Raw genomic sequence first — 27,426 nt, forward strand, 5'->3', positions numbered from 1 at the left:
TTACCAATGAGGTCACTGAAATGGAAATTCAAATAGCCCCTAAGGAATCAGTTTACGAACCCCAATGCAGTTTAATTTTCATTTACTCCCTTAACAAACAATTTGAGATATAGATGAAAGGAAAAAAAATAAAGAAACAAATAAAAGGCAAAAATAAAGTGTTAAGATATCCAGATCATATCATATTTCTATGCATGGCTAAATGCTAAAAGATCAAGGTTAAGCTATTAAAAAACATCAAAGTTTTGTTACTATATAGCTGTCTTTCAAGTAGTGTCCACAAAGATCTTTAGAAATATGAATTTACAGTTATATGCAGTAGCGGGGCATGTAAATTATTTTACATACAAGCTATTACTACTCAAAATGTCATGCATCCTAGAGAACCCAGAAGATACCAAAACTGATTTTATATAACTGATCCTGGAAAGAATGCAAGAACATGGAAATCCTAGTGCAAACTCCAACTCTGCTAAGAACTTACTGGAAGCTTCTTTCAATTACTACAGCTTCACTTCAAGTCATTTTCCTCATTTTTTCTAAGGAAATATATTTCATAAAGCATATTCAGAAGCATAGGAGAAGATGACTGTCTGATGTGATACTATTAAAAGGTATTCTGAAAAAAATGATGTTCAATACACGTTAGTAACTGACCCTTTAAAAAACCACAGTAACTGAAGCTACATTTTTTGGTTTCAGATATACTTCTTCATATCCTTCTGTTCTGAAGAGTCTTTTTACCTTATTTAAAGGATAAGCTGTCCAGGAAGTCCCACCTCCCAAGATGTATATCCTCTGCCCATCATGTGCAATTTCATGTCTGTACCTGAAAACATCAAATACATAATTAGAAGAAAAGTATTTTTGCCCAAATTTAATAAACAGACTTAGGTTACAGATCATCCGACAGGTCAAATTACTTATTTAGAAAGTCAGAAATCTATTCCAAAAACAAAAACACAAAAAAAAAAAAGACCCAAAAAAATGGGGAAAAAAAACAGAACAGAACAAAAACAAAAAACAAAAAACCCCAAAACCCTGTTTCTGACACCAAGGAAATATATGAAAGAACTTTAATATACACTCTTGTGTCTCCCCCAGTACTCAGCAGCATGTATTATACAAACTAAGTGCTTCGTAAATATTGGAAGAATGAATAAATGAAAAATAGATGAGAGAATTAGGGATAACTATCCTAACCATGTTCCACTTATTTGGTTACTAATACTACTACTAACTTTTCTTCAAGATTTCAGTTGTTTTTTTAACATAGAAATTCCAAAGTATATCAAAAATTTTAATATCAAGGAAGGATGAAACAGAAAATATTCTCCCATTAAGGGAAATGTACCATTCCCACATCAGAAGACTACTATTGTCTAAACTGAGATCTACTGACCAGTTTACTATTCCAAATTCAGCTAAATTTTCTTCAAGCTATGCACTGACATTTTAAACAAGTAAAATCTTAGCAGCAAACACCAACTACATCTTAGAACTTTACCTCTCTTCTGGCAGATCACAAGACAGGTTGTTTGGTTTTAGCTGTATCCATTCCCGGGTATTCAGGTCTAACCGATGCAGGTCTGTACTGTAAATATAGCCAGTTGTTCCTCCAAAGACATAAAGGAAGCCATTTATAATAGCCATCGCCTAAAAATTTTAAAAAGGACAAAATTGATCTATTAGTATCATTGACTCAAGTCATCTGAGTTACAGTATGGTTGTGCTACAAACTGACACTTGATGGGGACAGGTAATCAGGTAGTGTAACTAAGCCAAAGGGCATAAGTGGTGTAAAATTCAGAAGAAAAACTAAGTTGACTACTGGGGAGAAACAAGAAGGAACAGGTCTGGTCAAGAAAGAACAGGGTATGTTAATGACAAATGCTCACCAATCTCTAGTCCAAGACAAAATCAGAAATCACCCTAATACAGGCATTCTTAACTTTTTTGTGTGAAGCCTATGGACTCCTTCTCAGAATGTCTTTAAATGTGTAAAATGAAATACACAGGATCACCAAGAAAACCAATTATACTGAAATATACTTATCAAAATTTTTAAAAAGTTCACAGATCTGAGGTTAAGAACTTACCACCAAAATTTAAGGGTCAAACCAGAATAAGGAAAGACTAAAACTAAGGTCAAAACAAAAGGTGGTCAGAATAACTGTAATATTGGCATAAAATTATAACATGCATTAGGACCATAGTTAACAAGGTTAATTACTTAGACACAGGTAGTTCTAACTGGCTCCCTCTGAAGACCTATTCACTAAACTGGCTAGAATTTTTTGTTTTGTTTTGTTTTTTCTTTTTAATTTTTGGCTAGGCAATGGGGTTAAGTGACTTGACCAGGGTCACACAGCTAGTAAGTGTTATGTGTCTGACACTGGATTTGAGCTCAGGTCCTCCTGAATCCAAGGACGGTGCTCTAATCACTGAGCCACCTAGCTGCCCCAACACTGGCTAGAATTTAAAAGGGCTTTGGAGTCTGGTAGGCCCTGACACTACCTCCCCACTTAGAAATACCTCTAAGTGGAATGGGGCTTAGGCTCAGAGGGACAATGTTGGGGGAAAAAAAATCTGTCAAGAACAGTAGAATGTGACAGGAAGGAAACATATGATTCTTTAGGAACATGACATTCACAATCCAAAAAATACTTGATAAGGCCTGCCTTAGAGAAAGAGGTAACTAGATAAATGATTACTACTACAGGAAAATTTGACTGTAGGGAAGAAAGATGTTCAACAATCCTAGTGGCAGATGATACAGCAACATAAGTATTCTATTTAGTTTGACTTTATTTTGGGTGTTTGGTTTTTGGTTTTTTTTTTAACTTTGAGAGTATATAGCAAAGGGTTCCCAAAGTATGACACAAACCAGGCCACCTGGTCTGAGATAACCAAGCTTAGATGACCTATTAACTAAGATATTCTGCAGGAAGACCCAGGCCATTTTGGTTGTAATAAAAATTCCTTGACAAGGAGATGAGATGAGCTACGAAGGCCACAGACATGGTTGGCGACAGCCACTGGACTAGCAATTACAGTAGTCTTGCTTGTACATTCAGTCAATCCTTGTGCCTGTGGTGCCCTACATCAGAGATGTCAAACACACACAATGGCTGGCTGGACCCAGATTAAAATGTAATTGGTAAATATTTAACAAAATAAAAAAATATAAAAGAACATAGATAACGTTAATACGCGGTTTTCTAAATCAGGATGTAGCCTGCAGGGGTCCTTATGTAATACTTAATGGCCCCAATTTCTATTTGAGTCTGACTCTATATCTTCTCAGATTCTCCACCACCAAAAATGCAAGTGCTGGTGTGATGTTTTGGAAAAAGCAACAACAAATAATTAAAGTAAAAGGAAGAATGTCATGAGAGGCACAGAATCACTAAGACATACTTAAAGTGCTACAGTCTAAACATAAAGTATACTTAAAGTACTCATCTTTTGCTCAGAAAACTATTTTCCATTTATCCCTTCTCACTGCAAGACCATAAACTAAGCTGTAGATGTCTTGGAGGTCCAGATTCATGTACATGGTAGCCATCGAAAAGTTCAAGTATGGCAGGCACCAATGAAAGGAAGTACTAGTCAAAGACAGTAATGTTCTCGATAATAATTACACAGGCAAATTTCTTCACTTGCCTTTCTGAAAAAGAGTTTGAGACCTCAGTTAGAGAGGCTGAAGAGTGGATGAAACCTTGTCACAAGTGGGTTTGCAAAAATGTCCATGTACCTGTGCTGTGGGCTCTGTCAGAGAGTACATTCACCTTACCAGGATCTGCGCCTTGAAATATAACATGATGATGCAGTCATATAGCTGCACTATCACATTATATTGCAGGAGGGAGGAAAGGAGGATGTTAAGGAGAGGATCTCTGCCATCAAAGGGAAAAAAAAAGAGGGGGTGGGGTTGGGAGGCTTTCCAAAAGGAGCAATGTTATGACTAACAACGATTATCCTGGGCATCACCAATACTGTTAGCTGACAGCAAAGTAAAGCTAAGATCATTTCATGGGACTACCAGAATACAATGAAGTCATACTGGCTCAAACTGTGCCTATTCATTAAAACAGCAGGTAGTTAGTATCTTAAGTCTAATCATCAATGAGTGAAAGAGAAATAGGCAGAAACTTGAAGCAGTAAGTAGCCAGAAACTGAATTTACAAATAAAACTGCTAAGAGCATTTATTACTTGCATTAGGGTGTTGGCAAGAAACCGCTAAATTGGGACAGCTAGGTGGCGCACTGGATAAAGCTCTGGCCTTGAAGTCAGGAGGACCTGAGTTCAAACCTGGTCTCAGACACACGACTTACTAGCTGTGTGACCCTGGGCAAGTCACTTAACCCCGATTGCCTCACTTAAAAAAAAACTGCTAAATTATATTGTCAAAGCAAGCAGGAAAAGCAAGAAAAACCCATTAATGATAAAGCTCAGGAGCTGCCAGGGACAAAGGCCCTGGGATGGGAAATAGACCTGACAAAAAAAGTAAGTTTGTTGTGGCAATTAACTGTAAGAATTACCCTCCCAAACTAGCACCAAGAGCGCAATCAATCTGCAAAGGTAGGAGATTTTGGCTGTTTCACCACCAGAAATGACTACGATGAAAAGACAAAAGGTATCAATAAAACATAATTCTTAAATGAGTAGCAAGACAACAGAGAACTAAAGCTTCTAGCTCCAGCAAGTGTATAGGGCAAGCAAAACTTTTCAGTTAGCTGCAAAGAGTACACTGTGTTTTTGCCAACCCCTAGTGAAACAGATCTGCATAAGATGCAGGCAATTTTCACACTATAAAGATAAAATGGAGAGGGGAATGACTTCCTCCTCTCTGCCTTATCAGGGAGAAAGGAAATGTTTCTTGAAAACAGAAATACAGAAAAGACAAAACAAAGGAAAAAGAATTTTGAACATCGAGATCTATCCTATGTCAGGAGGTAAGAAGATAGAAGGATCAATGAATCTTTATAGCTAAAATAATAGGTAAGAGGTTCTTCTCACTATAGAGATGGGCTCTCTGAGAAAGAAATATTTTTCAGTGCTCCAAAGAATGATGATAAGAATTCATGGGCACCACTGGGAGAGGGACCAACCACCACAGGTCAAAGAAAACAAATGACAAGGGCTGGTGACATTCGGCTAAATTGATACTGAAGTGCCCTCACATCAACCTGTAAAAAAATAGTGAGCTACGCTGTTTTTCTAGACCGCATATCCAAAATATGACAGAGAGCCTCTTGAGACTTGATAAACTCAGCAGCCATTTCCCACAGAGGGAAAAAATGATACTGCCAAAAGGAACCTAGAAAGCATTGCTAGAGATTATGAAGTTCTGGGCAAGAAACTGAAGAGAAGAATGGGTAGTGTTTTTATCCCTGCTGCCAACTCAAAGTAGAAAGGCAGATTTGTGAAATAACTAGTTAAGAAGATGGCATCAGAATAGAAATGGTATTTCTGATTCAAGATATCATTCACAGAGTCACAGATTTAGAGCTACTCTGGAAGTTATAAAGTAAAACTCCCTCATTTTACAAATGAGGAACGAGGGACCTAAGAGCTTAAGTGAGTTGTCTGAGGAAGTTAAGTAGCAGAATCAATATTCAAACTCGAGTCCTCTGACTCCAAATGCAGTGTTTATTCCATGGCGCCACGCTGCCTCAAGTTCTTTCTTGGCCAGAAATAGAATGGCTCTAAAGCTGTTAAAAATAAATTTGCCTAGAGATTCACAAATTTGATCCAAAGAACTTTAAACTAAAAACAGGAGCAGGGGGTGGTAGAAACAGCTCATATATATCCACTAAACTAGAGAATAGTAGGAATGACATAGGAAGAATATCAACCTATAAAGGAACACTGAAAAAAACACCCAAGAAGGGCGGAAGAAATAAAACTTGTGTTCTTATACGTTTATGCATTCATGTGACCTCATGCATTTATACATTCATCTATGCATGTATAAGTACTTAACAAGATAAAGCAGATACTTTACAAGGATATAAATTCAACCTCTTTTGAGATATACTAAGGCAGCACTGTATACTGGAAATTACACTGTGACCCCCTGGATTTAACTCCTGGCTCTGGTATGGATGAGTAGCTAGGTAGCACAGTGGATAGAGAACTAGGCCTAGAGTTGGGAATACTTCAGTTCAAATCTGGCCTCAGACACTTACTAGCTATGTGACCCTGGGCAAGTCACTTCACCCTGTGTGCCTCATTCTTCAGCTGTAAAATAAGCTGGTGAAAGAAATCCCAAACCACTCTACGACCTTTGCCAAAAAAACACCCAAAATGGGATCACAAAGAATAGAACTGAAACAAGTCAACAGCAACAATCTGGTATGGACTCAATGTGTGACCTTAAGAAAGTTATAGAGTTGCTTTAAGCCTCAGTTTCAGATGTAAAATAATGGAGGAGGTTAACCTAGCTGACATCTGAGTCCTCCTCTGGCCCCAAGGCCAATATGTCCTATATATATCTGAAGACAAGAGGCAACAGCCTTGTTTTGTGTGGACCCAAACACTAGGAGTGGCGTGCAGAGAAACATTTTGGCTCAACCTAAGGAAAATCGTCCTGATAACAAGAGTTGCCCCAAACTAGAATGGGCTTCCTCATGAAGCAGGAAGTTCCATCTCATTAGAGGTCTTCAATTGGAGGCTGGATGCCTGTCTGTTGGCCATCTTGTAGAGGAGATACCTCTTCAGATAAGGACTGGACTACATGGCCTCCAAGCCCTCTTCCAATTCTAAATTTCTCTGATGTTAAAATTAAATGGCTTGTGATCAGAACCAGCAGCATCAGAAACCAAGTGTTACGAATCATGTGCCCAGGGATTAGCAGTTAGCCATCAGTGACAAGATCTTTTCCCAAGCCTATGTTGATTAAGTTTCCTAAGCCCCACAAATTCAAAATAATTTGGGGATAGCTCATGTACCAGTCAGGCAAAGGAAGCTCAATTTATATACAGAGGTGCTGGCAATGGGATTTATGGATTCTACAGGACCAGGGAAATAATGGCCATTCCAGGGGGCCGACCCACTTCCCCAATCTAAGCCAGCTATGCACCCAGCATAGTGGCTATATACCCAAAGTACAGACACAGATCAGACACTGCTCATTTTGATAAGGGTGAAGAAGAAGTTGCTTAAGCTCATGGTCAGGCCAGGATGTGAATGACACTGAATGCCTGAACGGGAGGATAGCCTAGTGGACAGGCCCATCCTAGAATTCAGCTGAACCTTGATCTAGTCACTGGTTTATTAACTCAGGTAGTGTTAAACCTTTACCAGTTTATCCTTCACAGGATCACTCAGCCCTATGGAAGCCAAGTCAGCTTGATTCTATTCTGGGTCCTGTGAAAAGATATGGAGTCATGAGCCCCTCTCCTGTGGGAACTCCCAAAGGCTCTCTTAAGTTTTAGCACAAACTCTTCATGCAAAGGGCTGTTTTTCCTAACATACAAATTTAGAACCACCCACTTAGTAAGGCAACTTGTGAAACAGTCTGAAGGAAAAACAACAGGCAAGAATGTCAGTAAGAATCAGAGCAGGACAAGAAACCTAGTTAGTTAAGACCAATATGGGAATTGTTTTGCTTAACTATGCATATCTTGTTACAAGCATTGTTTAAGTTGTTGTTTTTTTCCCTCCAGTAAAAAAGGCCAGGGGGGGGGCGCCAGGAGAGAGAAAATGATAGATTTTTGTTCATTAAAAAAAAAAAATTTTAAGAAAGAAACCTGGTCAGAGGTTCAACTGTCCCCTTGAATTTCTCTGGTAGGCTTACAGGGCACCCAGGGCAGAGGTTAGATTTGGCAAGTGATGGGCCTCTGAATATCACAAGAGGCCTGATTCTCTTCTGTAAAGAGTCTATACCCAAAGAACTGCAACCTCCTCTACCATTTGCTAAATCTAAACCCCTGTTGGGGTGTCCCCTTCCTAAAATAACCATAGGAAGGCCAGTGATGCTCTGACTCACAGTACAGTAACTGGCTGGCTGAAATAAGATGTCGTTTCTAAGAAACTGTGGATAGCATTTTCAAAGCTAACTTACAGATGAGGTACTATGATCAATGATTTGGCCATCAATGAGAAGGATACAGAATAGTTAAGTAACTATGTGGCCCAGCCCATCACCAGAAAGAAAGTTGAGTAAATTACCAAGGAAAACACCAAGAAGACTCCAAGAAGTAAAGTAGGTAAGGGAGAGGCAGGGCAGGCTAGCGAGCAATGCTCACCAATGTCCAGTCCGAGGCCAAATCATGGGGCCAAGCCAGAATCAGGAAGAGCCAGGGCTGGGGTCAGAGCACAAGCTGAAGTTAAAAAACCTGTGGGGTCAACAGAGCAGGACTAATGGTCAATGCTAATTATTTCCCAACAAGGAGGAGTACAATGCCATTTCCTTTTGAGCCACTGGAGGCACTACCCGGGATTTCAAAGGGACCCTAATCTAGGGAACTAAGTAATCATTAATAAAGCCTAGGTCAAGAGCTATGTGGCCTGAGACCAGTTTTTAGATGATTTTCCTCCTACCTAAGCCTCATAAAATATAAATCCTTAGCAGCTTAAAGATTACGGAGATGAATACCTATTATTCTTAAAGAATAAAACTCTGCCCAATCTAAAAGCAGGTACCATATGTAGAAGATAGATGAGGGGAAGCTAGATGACTGCTAGCCACAAAATTCTAACATCACAGATGTTAGTATCTGTACTAAATAATATCCCTTCTCTAAACAGTTAGAAGAAAAATGCTTTAAAGATGATAAAGAAGTTATGAAAAAAAGAACCATCAAGACTCTTTGGCAACCACTTAGCTTCTTCCCATGTTCCCAGTGAGTTCGTCTTTAAAACAGATTCTGCTATCAGACAGTAGCTGTTCAGAGAATAAATACCCTATGACAGGATTAAAGAGTCATCCAGCACAGCGTAGAAGCCTCTTCAAATCTACTATCATAGCTAGGTTATTTCAAGCTTATTATTTCAAGCAATCTTTGAACTGAGGCTTTGAAGAGGCTATACTGGACTGCCCTCTATCACTGAATGGGGGCACTTAAAGAGTCTGAAGAGCTGAAACTTGAATCAGTCACTCGAAAAGCTTATGTTAAAGAGTATAACTGCTGCTCTTCAAAGTTAAAACATCCCTATAACAAGCACTGAAAGCATTTTTTTCCTTGGTAGTTCAGTTCAGTGCCCACTGAGGGTACCTCAGAAAATTCTACCTTTTCAAACAGGGTATCTAATGGCAATATTGTTTTAAGAACCGACTCTGAGCAAATAAGTCATTTTGACTATTAGAAATACCCAGATTATCTACAAAGGACCTATGAAGGAAGACGCTATGTGCATGCAGAGAAAGAACCGATAAATAGATGTATGGAATGATTTTACATATATATACACATATACATCTCTGGGGTGGGGGTAAGGGGCACAGAAAAAAAAGGAAAAAAAAGAAACCTACATAACTGTATTATATATTTTAAAAGAACAGCTAGTTGTATGTAACAGATTTGCAGTTTCATGTACAAGCATCTTTTTTTACTATGCTCACAGCCACAAAAATGTGAACAAATTAATGAACATCAATTACTACCTGCCCATAAATCCGATTTGGTTTCTTCCCTCTACAGCTGAGTAGAGCCCACCGTTTGTATTTCACATTGCAGACATGGACATCATTGCCGTTGCTCTCACCAAAAGGAATGCCAGTACCTCCAAACACCAACAGGTTGTTCCCATGCAACACAACTAGAAAGGGACAGAAACAAAATTCTGTTCATGTTCTATATGTAGTATATGTACTTACATGCACAAAATTACTGAAAAGATTTTTTAAAATGTCTCTGTTTTAATAATCTTACAAAGTAGTTCAAATCAGTAATTATATGGCACAAAGATCTGCTCCAATGCCTTACTAAGCCCATATAACATGAAAGCTAGAGGGGCAGCTAGGTGGTACAGTGGATAGCACAGCAGCCCTGAAGTCAGGAGGACCTGAGTTCAAATCCAGCCCCAGATCAAACACTTGACACTTAACAGCTGTGTGACCCTGGGCGAGTCACTTAACCCCAATTGCAGAATGAAGAAAGAAAGAAAGAAATGATGAAAAGCTAGAATGACAGAAATCCAGAACAACTTTTGATATGTAAATAACATTTTCTTTAATATAATGACTGTAATTTTTAAAAATGTAAATAGCTTCCAGAGCAGAAGACAGTGGAGCCTTTACCTACCTCTGGGCAAAAACACGATAAAACCCCTAAGGACTTTACAGCAGAAAGGATTAACATGTTTCTCTGGCTCCTCATAATGATTTTTTGCATTTTAAATTTTGGCTACTGCTGCCTCCTTCTCCTCTGTGGGAAGATGGTGGCCTGCAGCATTCAATGTGCCAAAATAATAACTTTGACTAATCATTCCTCCTTCAAGTTATCTTCTCCCATCTATCCTTTTATTTAAATGGATAAACAGCAAATGCTCTTGAATTCCAATTTATTACTTGGCCATTTGAGGATACATACTTATATAGCAAAAAGAAGCAGAGGCTTTGGAGTCAGAAAATCTAGTTTTAAAATCTGATTCTGCCAACTAACAGCTATACAAACCTTGGTTATAAGCCTATCTTCTCATCAATAAAATGAAGGCAACACTTGTACTCTCTACCTCACAGAGTTCCATGAGGACGAAAGGAGATCATGCTATCTTTGTAACCATGAGGCACTAAGTTTAAGTTGTCATTGGTTCCTTCTTTATAATCCTGCCATAACTGATGTGTCATGTGGTGGATGGAGCACAGGCCTTGAAGCCAGGAAGATCTGTCCTCCAATCTCACTTCTGATACATACTATGCAGTGACTGGGACAAGTCATTTTAACTTTCTAGTTCTAAGATGAGTTGCAGAAGAGGTGCTAATCTGTCTTGGTAGAGGGAGTCTCTCTATCCAAGAATTTTCTAGCATCAATGAAATCACAGGTCCCTGTCCTAATATTCTAAATAAATTCATTGATATTAACATAAATACACAGACAATCTGATAGAGTAAGTCTGCTCTCTCAGACAATTCTACTTAGTCCGAAATTCAGAAATGGAAAACTACCACTGAACTCTTAAACTCACGTGACATAGATGCCAGCTCTCTGGGCATGTAACCCTCTGTGCCCATTTGATGCCATACTCCTGTAGCAAAGTGGTACCTCCAAAGCTCCCTGAAGAGAGGATAATCTTCATTGTCTGGCCCTCCTGACTCATCATAATCCGGGTTATAGCCTCCAAATACATACAGATTGGTATTATCTGCCACACACCGATGTCCACTTCGTGCCGGTGGAGCTCTGTGACCTAGGAGAGTAGAAAACATTGCAATCTGCTGGCCCACCAATATAAAATTAACGTTGTAAAGAAATTTAGCCAGCTATCTCATTTTGGCTTTGAAAAAAAAAACCAGGGAAGATTTACAATATGGACAAACTTCCCACTTGCTGGGAAGTTCATATAAACCACTGATTTTCTATAGATATTTGAATTTAAGGATTCAGCATTTCCATTATATATGCATAACTCTCAAAACTTGTTAATAAGACATAAAGATTCTGTCAGAAATCCCAAAACCTTGGACGTTTGAAATCTCTCAAAAAAACTATTTCTGATGAACCCTCAATTTGGAATCTACAGAAGGGGGAATTTAATAATTATACTGAAAGGTCACAAAGCAAATTTTCTTTAGAAAAATATGTATATATTAGAAGTATATACACACAGCCACAAATATATAAAATATGTACATATAAATAGACATATGCTAGACACACTCAAGAGAATATCTAACCTATGCTTTCATTACACTTAAACCATATAATTACTTTTCTTGTTTTAGTAAAGCTATGATAACAATATTCAACCACCAGTCCCAAAATTGTGGCACTTAACAGGTATCAGTTCTTACATTCACCAAACAGATGTTTCAGAATTCATTCTATAAAAGAACTAACAGTTTCAGTTCTAAGAATGCCTAATTCCATAATCCAAATTTAAGAAAAACCGTTTTAGCTAGAAATTATAACTGCAAAATACCCTCCAAGGAGGTCAAAGATAGAAATGCCTCACGTATACCAAGATATTCATACCTTTTGTGGCAGCCAAAGTAGAAACAAAATGTGTGCTCACTGACTGGAGACCAGTCGAACAAATTGTGACATGTTAATGTAATAGAATATAGTTCATGCAAATGACAAATATGATGAATTCACAGAAGCATTGGAAGACCTGTATAAACTGAAAGAGTGAAGCAGAACTAGGAGAACAAGATACACAATGAAAAAAATGTAATGAAAACAACTCTGAAAAGTGGCCAATCTCATTAACTGGAATGACCCAATCTCGGCCCACAAAGACAAATGATGAAATACATTTCTCTCAGCAGAGAAAAAAATATAGAATACTGCATATGCTATCAGATAGTCATTCTACTGGTTAGTTGGGTGTGCTTAACTATTTTTTCAACATTAAAAGAATGTCTAACTGGGTTAAGGATGACAGACAAAAAAAAGGCATCTAAACAGTGAAACTTTTTTTAATGGATTTTTAAGAATAAACACAAGACAATATAGTACCCACAGAAAACATAGCTAAGAAAGTCAATTGCAAGTTTAAAATGATTTAGATGCAAGAAATGTGTAGTCTGTACTGGCTACTCTCCAAAAATCAGGACCTGGAATCATGCTTTATTTTGAACTGAGTTTTTATTGGTATTTTCTGTTTCTTACATTACCACAGTCAGTATCCAATGTGTCCCACTCCACCTCCCCTGCCTGAGAGCCTTCCCATTGACAAACAGTATATTTGGAGAGGGGGGAGAAAGTCAGCTGATCTTTACATTGAAAAAGTCCAAAAATGTTAATACCTGTGGGCCTCTCACCTCTACAAAGGGGTGAGTTCAGGGTATTTTCTCATAGCTCTTCACTGCAAGTCCAATTTGGTCTTCATAATTTTGTTATACTTAGTTTTTATTTGGGGGAGGGTATTATTCTTCCAAGTTACATTGTGGCAGTCACTGTGTGCATCATTTTCTTGGCTCTGCTTCTTTCACTATACATCAGTTCATAAAGATCTTTCCACGCTTTTCTGTATTCATCATACACACCCTTTTTTTATAGCACAGCAATATTCCATTACATTCATGCAACACAATTTGTTGATACATTCAAATGACAGGCATCTACTTTGTTTCCAATTATTAGCTATCACAAAGAATACAGCTATGAATATGTTTTGGAGTATATGCAGACTTTTTGTTTTTACCAGTGGCTTCCTCTGAGTACAAATCCAGTAATGGAGTCTCTGGTTCAAAAGGTATGTTCATTTTAATCACTTTATTTGCATGATTTCAAACTGCTTTCCAAAATGGTTGTACCATTTCACAGCTCCACCAACAATGTACTGGTGCATTTATCTTTCTATAATTCCTTCAACATGGCCTGTTTCCATTTTTTGTTATTTTTGCCACTTTGCAGGGTGTGATGGAATGTTAGAAAGCATTATGAGAAAAAAAGCCCGGTAACTATATAAGAATAGGAGTCACTGACGGCTAAATCATATAGATGTTAAATACTGATATAAAACTACCAGCACAGCAACTAATTAAAGAAAATTATTGTTATCAATTATTAATAATTGTTTTATTATTAATAATTGAGCACTGTTATTAAATTATTAATAAAGAATGATTAGCTGAGGAAAACATTAATAGTGGGAAATGTATATCTTTTCAGAATATGATATTCTGCAAAAAAAATTCAGGCAAACAAATAAAAAAGCTATAGAAATTAGTGAACCCTGGGGATAGTGGAATTCATTGATAGATATGTGGAGAGAACTAAATTAGTTAATTAAAGAATTTTTTTAAAATTAAGTCTTCTTGTCTCATCCAGGCTAGAAGTGTAGTGGTCACTCACCAGCCTGATTCCACCACTGATAGTTATACAGCTTTGACCTGATCTGTTTTCAGATGGGCAACCCACCACCACCATTGTGTTAATGCCAGATTTGGCAAGGATACCTGATTGGCTTTAGCACACTGCAACACAGAACTCCCTAGGTCAAGAGACCCATTTGCCTCCCAGGCAGTACAGATTTCAGGCAAGCCCAGACAGGACTTACTTTTTATCCAAATGTAAATAGAACATTCCCATTAGGGAAAGAGGGTGAAATGAACTGGCAAATGTAGGTGATGAGAAAATAAAAGTATCAATAAAAATGTGATCACATTCTAAGCCATAAAGAATGGATAAACAGGAAAAAAAAGAAAATTATAAATACTGTTTGACAGACTATACCTCAATTAAAATGCAATCAATAACAGATAAGTTTAAAAGAAGCAAACTGAAAGGGAAAACAAATGATTTGCTTTAGAATGGTAGGGAGGGAGTTGGTAAGTAATGATATAAATATTAAAGAAAAAAGAGAACATCCATGAAACATTCCAAAATACACAGCATCAAGCAGAAAGATCAGAAGGATCACACCTAATCATTCACAAGCATTTACTGAACGACTGCTACTGCACAGTTCATCCAGGCATTATGCTGTGGACTGAGGATGCAGGAACAGTCATATACCCCTCACTACTATAAAGAGAATAAATAAAAATGGATACATAGTTAAAAATAAGTGAGGAGTTTGAGAGGGAGGGCACTAGCAGTTCAAGGGCTCATGAAAGGTTTCACGCAGAAGATAGTGCCCGTGCTAAGTCGTAAAGGAAAAGGTAAGGAAGAACACTCCAGGCATGAGATAACCAGTACGTGGAGAGCCAGGAAATGTATTGGCTTTAAAAGCTAAATGGAGGAATTTATATTTTATCCTAGTGGCAACAGGAAGACATTGGAGTTAGCTAAGTAGCAGTCATATGGTCATATCTATTATAAACCTGGATGACTGAAAGAATGGTAGAACATTCAATAGAAATTCAACAGAAATAAGTAATTTTGGAAGAGGGGTGGGGTGAATTTGAGATATATCTGGGACGTCTAGTTTTAAATATCCAATAGGCAACTGGTGATGTGGGACTGAAGCTCAAAAGAGAAACTGAGGTTAGCTATACAGATTTCCCTACAAGCTCCTTGAGGGCAGGAACTATCTTTCATGTTTGTATTTGTAGGCACAGCGCCTGACACACAATAAGTCTTTAATAAATCCTTTTTTTTTGGTGAGACAACTGGGGTTAAGTGACTTGACCAGGGTCACACAGCTAGTGTCTTGTGTCTGAGACTGGATTTGAACTCACCTCCTGACTCCAAGGCCAGAGCTCTATCCACTGCACCACCTAGCTGCCAATAAATACTTTTTTTGAAAAAATTAATTTACATGGGAGTCACTGACATAAAGATGATGAAATCACCGAGAAAGTATAGAGAAGACTATGGGGCCTAGCACAGTCTTCAGGAACACTCACATTTAGAGGCATGATACTGACATTAAGAAGGAGAGGCTAGGCAGTAAGGAAAAGAACTAGAGAGCATATTCAGGAAAAGTGATCAACAGTGTCAAATGCAGCAGGTAAATCAAGAAGGATGAGGGCAAAGGGGCAGCTGGGTGGCGCAGTGGATAGAGCTCTGGCCTTGGAGAACCTGAGTTCAAATCCAGCCTCAGACACCTGACACTTACTAGCTGTGTGACTCTGGGCAAGTCACTTAACCCCGACTGCCTCAGAGGGAAAAAAAAAAAGATGAGAGATGAAAAAAGGAACATCTAGTTTGGCAATCTCATAACTATGGTGAGAGTAATTTTAATCAAGTGATGAGGTTGGAAGCCAGGTTACAAAGAGTGAGAGAAAAAGAGGGGATAAACAGGCATAAACAGCTTTTCCTAAGAGTCTGATTGAGAAAGGGAGATTTTATACGAGGAGAACAGAGCCTAGTGAAGACTTTCTTTAAGGGTGGGGGACACTTGGACATTTTTCAAGGCAGTATAGAAGGATCCAGTAGATAGAGAGAAGCTGAAGATGGGGGGTGAAGGGGAGATGGAAACTGAGAAGACAGGATCAAAGCCACATGGAGAGAGGTTGGCCTTTGTCTTGGTATGTAATCTAAGGACCTTAGAATGTAACTTATATTTCAACACTGAAGACTCAACACTGAAAAAGAAGTATGTCAAAAAATTCACACTTCTCCAATAAAAATAAACCAACTGTTAACATAAGAACCCTTAGAATTATGGTACTGGCCAAATTACTAAATATTTCAAAAATGTATTTTAAGGAAAAAGAAAAAGGGGTGTGAAAGAGAAAAAAGCTTCCCCTACTGTTGGGGGAAGTTCACGTGAAAGAAGCCTATAAGCTATTTAAAAGAACTTGATTTCAGGGAATTTTTGTTAATTTTAGCTTAATGACAAAAATAAGAATTTTAAAATGTACTGTCTTTCAATACAATTACTGGGGGGAAAAGCCTAACCACTGTGATGCTAACGCAAATGGACATAATTCTCCAACAGAAAAAAAAGCCACAAAATGGATTTAAACACAGAATCCAGAAACATGCTGTTTACAGGAAACAGTTAATCCATAAAATCCTGAATCTGTAAGGAACTTATACATAATTAATATAATTTCCCTCCTAGAGGAACAGAACATAATGTATTCCTTCCTTTAAAAAGTGTTAACCAGATAAAAAAAAGATGCTCAGGTACTCTAGTGTTTAAAAAAAGATACAGACTGAAACAGCCTTGAGATATACTACTTCCTAGGTATTAGAATGGTAAAAAAAAGAAAAATGGTAAGGCAGCAGGAAAAAGGCAGTAACAGATGTCTTTGGTGAGACTATTACCAAGTATAGTCAGTCAGTCAGTTAATTAGCATTTATTAAATTAAATATATAATAATTATAATATGTAGACTATGTATTTTATGTATAAATTATATATTATAATATATAAAAATATAATATGTAAAAATAATAAATTGTTAAATGCCTATTATGTGTCAAGCACCGTGCTTGCAAAAAGCAAAAAAAAGACAAAAACCCTAACCCAAAACCAGTCCCTACTCTCAAGGAACTCAGTATACCAATGGGCAAAACACAAAAACAATTGTGTATAAACAAGAGAACTACAGGATAAATTAGGTGGTCTCAGAGGGAAGGCACTAAGATAAGATAACAAGGAAAGACTTCTTATAAAAGACAGGACAAGACTTCAATAAACATTTATTAAGCACCTACTAAGTGCCAAGCACTGTGTTAAGATCTGGGGATATAAAAAGAGGCAAAAGACAGGCCCTACCCTCAAGGAGCTCACAATCTAAAGGAAGGGCTTAAAGGAAGTCAGGAAATTGAGGAGGGAAAATATTCTAGGTATAGAGAACAGTCAGTGAAAATGCTCAGGCAGAAGATGTGGTGTCCTGTTCAAGGAACAGCAAGAAGGCCAGTGTCACAGGATCTCGGCAGACTTGGAGGGGAGTAAGATATATGAATGATGGAAAGGTAGGAAGAAGCCAGGTTATAAAAGGCTTTAAATGCCAAATACAGAATTTTATATTTTATCCTAGAGCTGATGGGGAGTCACTGGAGTTTACTGAATAAGGCAGATGACACAGTCAAGAGGAAAATGCTTTAAGAAGATCAATTTTTTTAGGCAACTGGGTTTAAGTGACTTGCCCAGGGTCACACACCTAGTAAGTGTCTGAGGCCATATTTGAAATCAGGACCTCCTGGCTCCAGGGCTGATACTCTATCTGCTGCGCCACCTAGCTGCCCCAAGAAGATCAATTTGACAGCTGAGTGGAGGACAGATTGGTGTGGGGAGACTTGAGATAGGAAGACCAAGCAGCAAACTATGGTGGTAATCCAGGTATGAAGTGATGAGCTGATAAACATCTGCATCAGAGTGGTAGCAGTATCAAAGGAGAGAAGGGGTATATACAAGAGATGTTAAAAAGGTGAAACTGATAGGCCTTGCAACAAATTGGATATGGGGAGTGGGGGTTGGGAAAAATTGTGAAGTCAAGGATGATGACTAAGTTTCAAGCCTTGGAGACTGGCAGGACACTTGGTACCCTCCACAGTAACAGGAAAAATAGGAAGAGAAGAGGGTTTGAGGAAAAGATCATAAGTTCAATAATATACATGTTGTGTTTAAGACATCTATGGGATATTCAGCTCAAAATTTCTGACAGTTAAAGATGTGAGAACAAAGGTCAGAAGGTTAGGGCTGGACAAGTAAATCTGAGAGTCATCTGCATGGATGATAACTGAAATCATGGGGAGATAATGGGATCACCAAGTCAAACAGGACAAGGGAGAAGAGCCCAGGACAGAACCTTAGGGGTTCCCCAAAGTTATCAAGTATGACCTGGATGAAGATCCAGCAAAGGAGACAGATGAGGTAAAGACAGGTAGGAGAAGAATAAGGTATACAGATATTTTAGAAAGCAATATGTGATAATACAAAACATGACAAATTTGATTGTACCTTTTGGCCTAACAATTCCATTCCACTTTATCCTAAAAATGTCACAAAAGGAAAGCAACTGTGTTATGGGTATTTATAGCTATTTTATCTGCAGTAGCAATATGAACAACCCATATGCCCAGCAAATGAAGAATGACTGAAAAAATTCTGATATGTTCATGTAGTGAAATACCAATATAGTATAATATTAAGGTGCCCCAAAGAATGATAAATATGAAGAGCACAGAGATATATGGAAGGATCTATATGTAGTGAGGTAAAGTGATGCCAACAGAATCAAAATAATATTCATAACTACCATTCTCTTTAAAAAAAAAAAGGAAAAGAAAGAGAAAGAAAAAGCCAAAGGTAACAATTTCTAATAGACTTGGAAAGGGAAAGAAAGTAAATGCTTTTTATTTTTTGCCTGTTAATGTGTTTGGTTCCATGTTAAATGCCATGGGTTTTATGTAAGATTTTGTTAACAGTTTCTCCCCTGAGCTTTAATTGCCTGTTGGACATTTCAAATTGGATTATTCATAGACGTACATCTTAAAGTCAAATATCTAAAAGTAAATTTATTATCTTTCTCCCTGAACGCCCCTATTCTTCCAAACTTCCCTATTTCTCCATTCTTCCAGTCTCTCAGGCTCTTATTAGGATCATCTTCAAACGCTTACTCTTTTACCCTCAGTACAATCAGCTGGCAAACTTGCCTTTTCTGCCTTGAAAACATCTCACATCAGGCCTCTTCAATTCACTCACAGAGGTCCTCATCATTTCTCACCTAGGTAGTAACTTCGACAGCCTTCTAACTGTTCTACTAACTAGAGTCCTATCCATTCCAGACCATCCTACACACTGTTGCCAAAGAAATTTTTCTTAAGGGCAGATATGACTACTTTGTGACTTTCCTACTCAACCAATTTCAATGGCTTCCTACTGCCTCTAGGATAAAATATAAACTCCTTGGTTTAGCTTTTTAATTTAATTTCTTTCAGTTAACAAGCATTTCTTTTCTCTTACTCTCACCTCCTCTACCTCACTGAAGACAAAAGGAAAAACAAAAACAAAATCTTTATAAGAAATATGCAGGTCTTTGGTCTAAGAGAGAGATGGCCAAATGACCATCCTTTTATTAAAATGCTGACATTATTAACAAAATAATTAAATTACCCCCCCCAAAAAGAAATAGTCAAGCAAAAACAAATTCCTGTATTGAACTTGTCCAAAAACATGTCTCATTTTGCATACGGAGCCTATCATATCTTTTGTCAGGAAGTAGGCAGCTTTCAAGAATCATGGCTGATCACTGCATTGTTCAAAGTTCTTAAGTCTTTCAAAGTTATTTGTCTTTGCAATGTTGTATTGTATTGTACTGTATTAATTGTCCTCCTGGTTCTGCTTGCTTTACTCTGAATTAGTTCATTCAAGTCTTCCTAGGTTTCTCTGAAACCATCCTTTTCTTCACTTAAAATGCTCCATCATATCCATACAACATAATTTCTTCAATCATTCCCCGAGATGGGCAAACCATTAGTTTTCCATTCTTAGCCACCACAAAAGAGCAGCTATAAATATTTTTGTTCAAATGAGTTCCCTTCCTCTTTAGGTATAGGCCTAGTAGTGGTATTCCTGGAGCAAAGGGTTTGCAGTTTGCTGAAGTTTTAGGGTATAGTTCAAAATTACTTCCCAGAATGGTCAAATCAATTCTCAACTAAGCCAGTAGCTTGAATTAGTGAGCTTGTTTTCCCAAAGCTCCTCAAACATTCATTATTTTCCTTTTCTGTCATCTTTACCAATCTGTAGGATATGAGGTGTAACAACAAAGTTGCTTTAATTTGTATTTCTCTGATTAAAAGCATTTTTTTCACATGGGTATTGACAGCTTGTACTTCTTCCTTTGAAAATTGTCTGTTCATCTCCTTTGGCGATTTATCAATTGGGCACTAGCTCTTGTTCTTATACATTTCAATCAGTTCCTAATAAATCTTAGAAATGAGACTTTTATCAGAGAAACTTGCTGCAAAAAATTTTAATCAATTAATGGTATCTCTTCTAAACTTCTCCGCATTCAATCTGTAACTGCTTTTAACTTAATTTTATTGTTTTAATTAACAAAAATTCATCTTCTCTACATCCTAAATCCCCCCCTACAAAAACAAAAACAAAATCTTATCAATAAATATGCAGAATCAAGGAAAACAAATTTCTGCCCTGGCTATATCCAATAACAAAAACAAAAACCCACATCTCAGTCTGCACCACGATCATCTCTGTCAGAGGTGGATAACATAGCTCATCATGAGTCCTCTGGAATCACTGTTGATCACTGTATTGATTAGTTTCCTGTCTCCTCTTTAAAAAGAACAGAAGGGCCAGCTAGGTGGTACAGTGGATAGAGCACTGGCCCTGGAATCAGGAGGACCTGTTCAAATACAGCCTCAGACACTTGATACTTACTAGCTGTGTGACCCTGGGCAAATCCCATTGCCCAACAAAAAATTAAAAAAAAAAAAAGAACAGAGTGAAAAGAAAGAATTGTGTTAAGCATCAAGGCTCTAGCTTTCATGCAATCTTCCTTTTCCTTTGCCCAGAGCCCAATCATAAGCTCTTATCTTTTCTTTCTTTCCTTTTAAACCCTTCTTCATGATCAACTCTCCCTACAGTCTGTTTTACTTAGAATTACTCTCACCTGTGGCTCTGAGAAGCTGTGTAACATGCATAGTGGCCACACCCTGGTAAAACTGTCTTAGTAGATGGGCTAAACTAGGCTGAGGGTAACTGAAGGGCCTCAAACCCAGTGGTGAGTGAGGGGGCTATCTCCCCAAGCACATAAAAACCTCCCCCAGCAGAATGGGCAGATTAGAACAATTTATTCCAAAGGCCATGAAGGTGGCTGAAGGAAGCACTGTGGAGCACTTACAGCTTGGTCAAACCAAAGCCATCATCAGTTGTACCGATTTTTGTCTTGCCACTGGACTTCAATGACTATGGAAGAGAGAGTGAGGCTGATGATTTGCACAACTCCATCTTGCTTAAATCCAATTCACACCCAAGTCAAGATATCATCCCATGATGTCACTGGTCCTCTTCAAAAACAAAGTAAAAGCGGCAGCTAGATGGCACAGTGGATAGAGCTCCGGCCTTAGAGTCGGGAGGACCTGAGTTTAAATCTGGCCTCAAACACTTGACACTTACTAGCTGTGTGACCTTGAGGTAAGTCACTTAACCCCAATTGCATAGCAAAAACAAAAAGAAAGAACAAAAACAAAGTGTAAAAAACAAAAAAAAAAAAACAAAGTACAGGGGCAGGTAGGTGGTGCAGTGGATAGTACACTGGCCCTGGAATCATGAGGACCTGACTTCAAATCCAGCCTCAGACACTTGACATTTACTAGCTGTGTGACTCTGGTCAAGTCACTTAACCTCACTGCCTCACCAAAAAGCAAGACAAACAAAACAAAAAAGTACAAAGAACAATCTCTCCCTTAATCTACCTTCTCGCTTATTTCTCCCTTTTCTTTCTTCCCTTTGCCTTTTTTCCTGCCGAGTATATTCTTACATATAACTCTGTATGTGAATATTCGTCCCTAATTCAACAAACTCAAATGAAAATAAGATTCAACTGTTATCTGCTTCCCCCACCCCTTGCTCATTTGTATAGTCATCTATATTGCACATCTATTTGTAAGATTAATTTCCTCCTCCTTTCTTCTCCCCCTTTCCCTTCTAGTATGTTCCTTTTCCAAAACTTAAGATCATCCAAACATAAAACAAACCACTTCTAAGCCATCTGTCTTAAAAGACTTTTTTTTTTTGTGAGGCAATTGGGGTTAAGTGATTTGCCCAGTCACAAAGCTACCAAATGTTATGTACCTGAGGCCAGATTTGAAGCCAGGTCCTCCTGACTCCAGGGGTGCTCTATTCACTGCACTATCTAGCTGCCCCTAAAAGATTTTTTCTATGACACTTGGTAACAGATTTCTTCTCCTCATATTTGATTGTAAACAGTTCACTCTTGTCTAGTCCCTTATGACTGCTCACTCATATTTATCTTTTAATGTTTCTCTTAACTTCTGCATTTGTATTTCAAAGTTTCTACATAGCTCTGGCCTTTTCATTAAGAATGCTTGGAAGTCTTCTATTTCATTAAAGATCCATTTTTTCCCTATGGGATTATACTCAATTTTGCTAGGTAAGTTATTCTTGGTTGTAGGCATATATCTTTATCCTCTGGAATATCATATTTCAATCTCTCCACTCCTTTATGGAAACCTTCTATGATCTTTTAAAAATATAGTATTTTATTTTTTCCCAATTACATCAAAAACAATTTATAACCTTCCAAATTATCTCTCCTTCCCTCACCTCCCCCCACCCTAAGATGGTAAGCAATTTGATACAAGTTACATATGTGCAAACATGTAAAGCATATTTCCATATTAGTTATGCTGTGAAAGAACAGACCAAAAGAAAAAAAAACATGAAAAAAAGTGAAAAATAGTATGCTGTGATCTGCATTCAGACACCATCAATTCTTTCTCTGGATGTGGACAGCATTTTTATCATGAGACCTTTGGAACTGTCATGAATCACTGTAATCCTGAGAATAGCTAAGTCATTCATAGTTGATTACTGTACAATATTGCTGCCACTATGTACAATGTTCTCCCAGTTCTGCTCATTTCACAATGCATCACTTCATGTAAGTCTTTCCCAGTTTTTCTGAGCATCCTGATCGTCATTTCTTATAACAAAACAGCACAATTATATTCAAATTATATACAACTTGTTCAGCCATTCCCCAGCTGATGGGCATTCCATCAATTTTCAATTCTTTGCCACCACAAAAAGAACTGCTATGAATATTTTTGTACACAAAAGTCCTTTTTCTTTTTTTTTTTTTTAATCTCTTTGGGATACAGACCTAGTAGTGGTATTGCTGGATCAAAGGGTACTCACAGTTTGATTGCCCTTTGGGCATAGTTCCAAATTGCTCTCCAGAATGGATCAGTTCACAACTCCATAACCAGTGCATCAGTGTTCCAATTTTCCGACACCCCTGCAACATTTATGAATTTCCTTTTCTGTCATATCAGCCAATCTGAGAGGTGTTAAGATTGTACCTCAGAGTTGTTTTAATTTGCATTTCTCTGACCAATAGTGATTTAGAGCATTTTTTTCATATGACTAGAGATAAGTTTTGATTTCTTCATCTGAAAACTGGCTGTTCATATCCTTTGATCGTTTATCAACTGGGGAATGATTTGTACTCTTATAAATTTGATTCAGCTCTCTATATATTTGAGAAATGAGGGCTTCATCAGAGAAACTTGTAAAAAAAATTTCCCTAGTTTCCTTTTTTTTTTTGGCTTTTTGGTGAGGCAATCAGGGTTAAGTGACTTGCCCAGGGTCACACAGCTAGTGTCATGTGTCTGAGGCTGGATTTGAACTCAGGTCCTCCTGACTCCAGGGCTGGTACTCTATCCACTGTGCCACCTAGCTGCCCCTCCTGCTTTCCTTCTAATCTTGGCTGCATTGGTTTTGCCTGTACAAAAACTTTTCAATTTAATGTAATCAAAATTATCCATTTTACATCCCAAAAACGCTCTTTTTTTTGGTCATAAATTCTTTCCTTATCCATAGATATGATAGGTAAAATTTTCCACACTCCCCTAATTTGCTTATGATATTACTCCTTATGTCTCAATCACGTACCCATCTTGACATCATCTTGGTATAAGGTGTTGATCTAGACCTAGCTTCTGCCATCCTGTTCTCCAGTTCTCCCAGCAGTTTTTGTCAAATAGTGAGTTCTTGTCCCAGAAGCTGGGGTCTTTGAGTTTATCAAACACTAGATCATTATGATCATTTACTACACTGTCTTGTGTACTTAATGTATTTCACTGATCCACCACTCTATTTCTTAGCCAGTACCAGATAGTTCTGATGATTAGACTTTATAATACAGTTTGAGATCTGGTATGGCTAGGCCATCCTCCTTTGCTTTCTTTTTCATTAATTCCCTTGATATTCTTGACCTTTTGTTCTTCCAGACAAATTTTGTTATTGTTTTTTCTAGCTCTATAAAATAATTTTTGGTAGTTTGACTGATATGACAATGGATAAGTAAATTAATTTAGGTAGAAGAAACTTGCTATGATCTTGACTGTGGCTCTTCAGTACTTGAACTCTTTCTTTGAATCTGGTTACAGTATTTTTTCTTTGACCTGAAAGACAAGTCAAATCTAGACAAAATCTATAGGTCACATAAAGTTTGAGAGGTTTAATTGCAAGGTTTCTTCCAAGTGTTGAGCAATGGATTCTTTCTATTTTTATTCTCCCCTCTGGTTCTAAAAGATCTGAGCAAGTTTCTTTAAGATTTCTTGAAATATGATGTCTAAATTCTGAAGGATTTATGATGAAAGGTGCTGTCCATCTCCAGAAAAAGAACTGGTGGAGCCTGAAAGCAAATCAAAAATACTTTCTTCTTTGTTTTCTTTATTTTTCTTGGGGCTTGTCTGTTTTCTTTCACAGCATGACTTACATGGAAATGTGTTTGGCATGACTACACATGTATAACCTATGTCAATTGTCTGCCTTTTCAATGTGGGGGGAAGGAGAGAATTTGGAATTCAAAATCTGAAAAAAGAATACTAAAATTGTTTTACATGTAATTGGGAAAAAATGAAATATTAAATTAAAAAAGAAATATGCTGTCTAGGCTCTTCTTTTTGGTCACAGGTAGTCAATGATTCTTAAATTTTCCCTCTCTGATCTGTTTTCCCAATTAGCTATTTTTGATACAAGATGCCTTACATTTTCTTTTTTTGTTCAGTGTTTTCACTTTGTTTTAACATCTTTTTGTTGCCTCATTGTTTTATTAACTTCTATATGGTCACTTCTACCAATCCAGAAGTGTGTTGCGTGGATAAGGTTTCATACTAAGCTGTTAATTCTCTTTCTAATTCTTTCTTCCACGGTTTCAAATTTTCGTCTAGTAATTATTTTTTCCCTAATTGTTTTCTCTAGTTCTTTCATTTCATTTATAAAATCATTTTTTAGCTCTTTAACTCTTTCTTCAACTCTTTTAAAAAAAAATTTTTTTTGGCTTTTTTTTTTGGTGAGGCAATTGGGGCTAAGTGATTTGCCCAGGGTCACAAAGCTAGTAACTGTCAAATGTCTGAGGTCATATTTGAACTCAGGTCCTCCTGCCCCTTTCTTTAACTCCTCCAGAAATTCTAACTGAATTTGTGCTCAGGTTGTATAGTTGAGACTTTGCTTATAAGTATTTTAGAGTTATTCTCTTTTGGTTTTGTATCTAAGGTCTCTATCACATTAACAACTCTTTTTGCCAGGATTTTTTTTTCTTATCCTTCTAACCTTATTTACCAAATTGGGACTTTGTGTTAGGACCAAGAATGTCTCAACCATGCTTTGTATGTTATGTTTTGTATCTTCTCGGATCCTACTACTACTTTCTCAGGGTATTGAGTATTGTATTCTTCCAGGATTTCAGGACCAAGTTTCAGTACATTCACAGCAGTCTGATCTAGGATGAAGTCTGAGAGCTGCCCTCCTGGTCTGAGCTCTGCAAGTGCCTGACCAGGTTTCAGTCTAAGCAACACAACAGTAGGCTTGACTTTGGTTAAACTCCAGGACACTGTTGCTGAATTAAGCCACCATTATCCAGCTGGGAAGCTCTGAAGGTTCAGAATGACAAAACTGCAGGCTCCCCTTGGGTCTAGGCTTCCTGCCCTGGTTATTCTGCTGCAGGCTACAGACTGGGCTACAAGATGGATCCAAGATTCTGATCTGCTCCTAGTCAGAGCCACATAGCTTTTATCTGCTGCTGTATTTGCTCCTTACTCAGTACACAGTCTAGGGCTTGCAACTGCTCCTCGCCCTGAAGGAGAACACAACTAGGCACCCTCCTCAACCCACACTGGATCGGTGACCCAGCAGAGGTAGTGAGCTACAGAGCTTCTACTCAGCACCCATTCCTGCTCTTTGCCCAAGGTCAGGTCCCTCTATACCAAATCTGAGATTTCTTCTTGCCCTGGTACACAGCTACAGGAAAACACTAGTTCAGTCGCTAGAAACACTTTGTGCGGCATGCTTTGGCTAGGCTCTGTCCCTAATGTGCAAAGACCTCTGACTCCCTATGCCAAAACTGGCTGGAAAAAATGACTCACTGATTTTTCTTGCATTTCCCAAGTAGGATTCAATCTAATGAGCTTTCTGATCTTTATGGAATAGACGTGGAGGCAAGTTCAGCTGTATCACATCCTTCTACTCTGCCTAACTAGTTTCTATTCTCTATTTAGCTTTTAAAACTAACCTGGCTCCAACCTACTTTTCCTATCTCTTTGAATATTACTCCTCCCATACTCTATGTTCTAGACCAGGGGTGGGGAACCTGCAGCCTCAAGACCACAGGTGACCTTCTAGGTCCTCAAGTGCAGCCTTTTGACTACCCCTGTTCTAGCCAAACTGGACTTTTCTTTGCTCTCCATTCAAGACTTTACAAATCTCCTGTCTCGGTGCCTTCATACTGGCCATCCCCTCTCTCCCAACCTACCTTGTATTTAACTACTATGTATATATTTTATTTACCAACTTTATGCTTACCATATATTTTATAGACACTTGTTGGGCACCTCACTAGAATGTAACCTCACTTTGTACTTGTTTTTTCAGTACCTAGAATGGTGCTTAATAAATACTTGATTATTGATACTTTAATTTGTTCTTTTGACTATATTTGTTTATGATGAAATTCTAAAACTCTGTCACATATTCTACTTGCTCAAGTCAGTATAATACAAAATGACCAAATGAGCTGTTCTCATATAGATCAACTTTTGAGGTAATTGAAGCTTTTCCTTATTTTAAGCCTCAATCCTTTCAAAAAATATATTTAACCATTTTAGATGGGATCCTCCTATCATTGTCTGTTACTCCTT

At 37.8% G+C, this 27,426-nt stretch overlaps 1 protein-coding gene across 3 annotated transcripts in view; it reads right to left on the reverse strand.

Annotated features, from left to right (window-relative positions):
- The window catches only part of KLHDC10 (kelch domain containing 10), a 62,825-nt gene that overhangs the window by 9,407 nt on the left and 25,992 nt on the right, over positions 1-27,426 (reverse strand). For all 3 annotated transcript variants that reach the window (XM_021002343.2, XM_021002342.2, XM_021002345.2), the window contains 4 exons: positions 11,138-11,359; positions 9,615-9,769; positions 1,508-1,656; positions 745-829 (listed from right to left, as the gene is read on the reverse strand). In XM_021002343.2, coding sequence (XP_020858002.1) covers positions 745-829; positions 1,508-1,656; positions 9,615-9,769; positions 11,138-11,359 — 611 coding nt within the window. The remainder of the gene's footprint in view (positions 1-744; positions 830-1,507; positions 1,657-9,614; positions 9,770-11,137; positions 11,360-27,426) is intronic.

The sequence above is a fragment of the Phascolarctos cinereus genome, unplaced genomic scaffold, assembly GCF_003287225.1.
Source record: "Phascolarctos cinereus isolate Bilbo 61053 unplaced genomic scaffold, phaCin_HiC Scaffold_1;HRSCAF=81, whole genome shotgun sequence".
Classification (NCBI taxonomy): Eukaryota; Metazoa; Chordata; class Mammalia; order Diprotodontia; family Phascolarctidae; genus Phascolarctos; species Phascolarctos cinereus.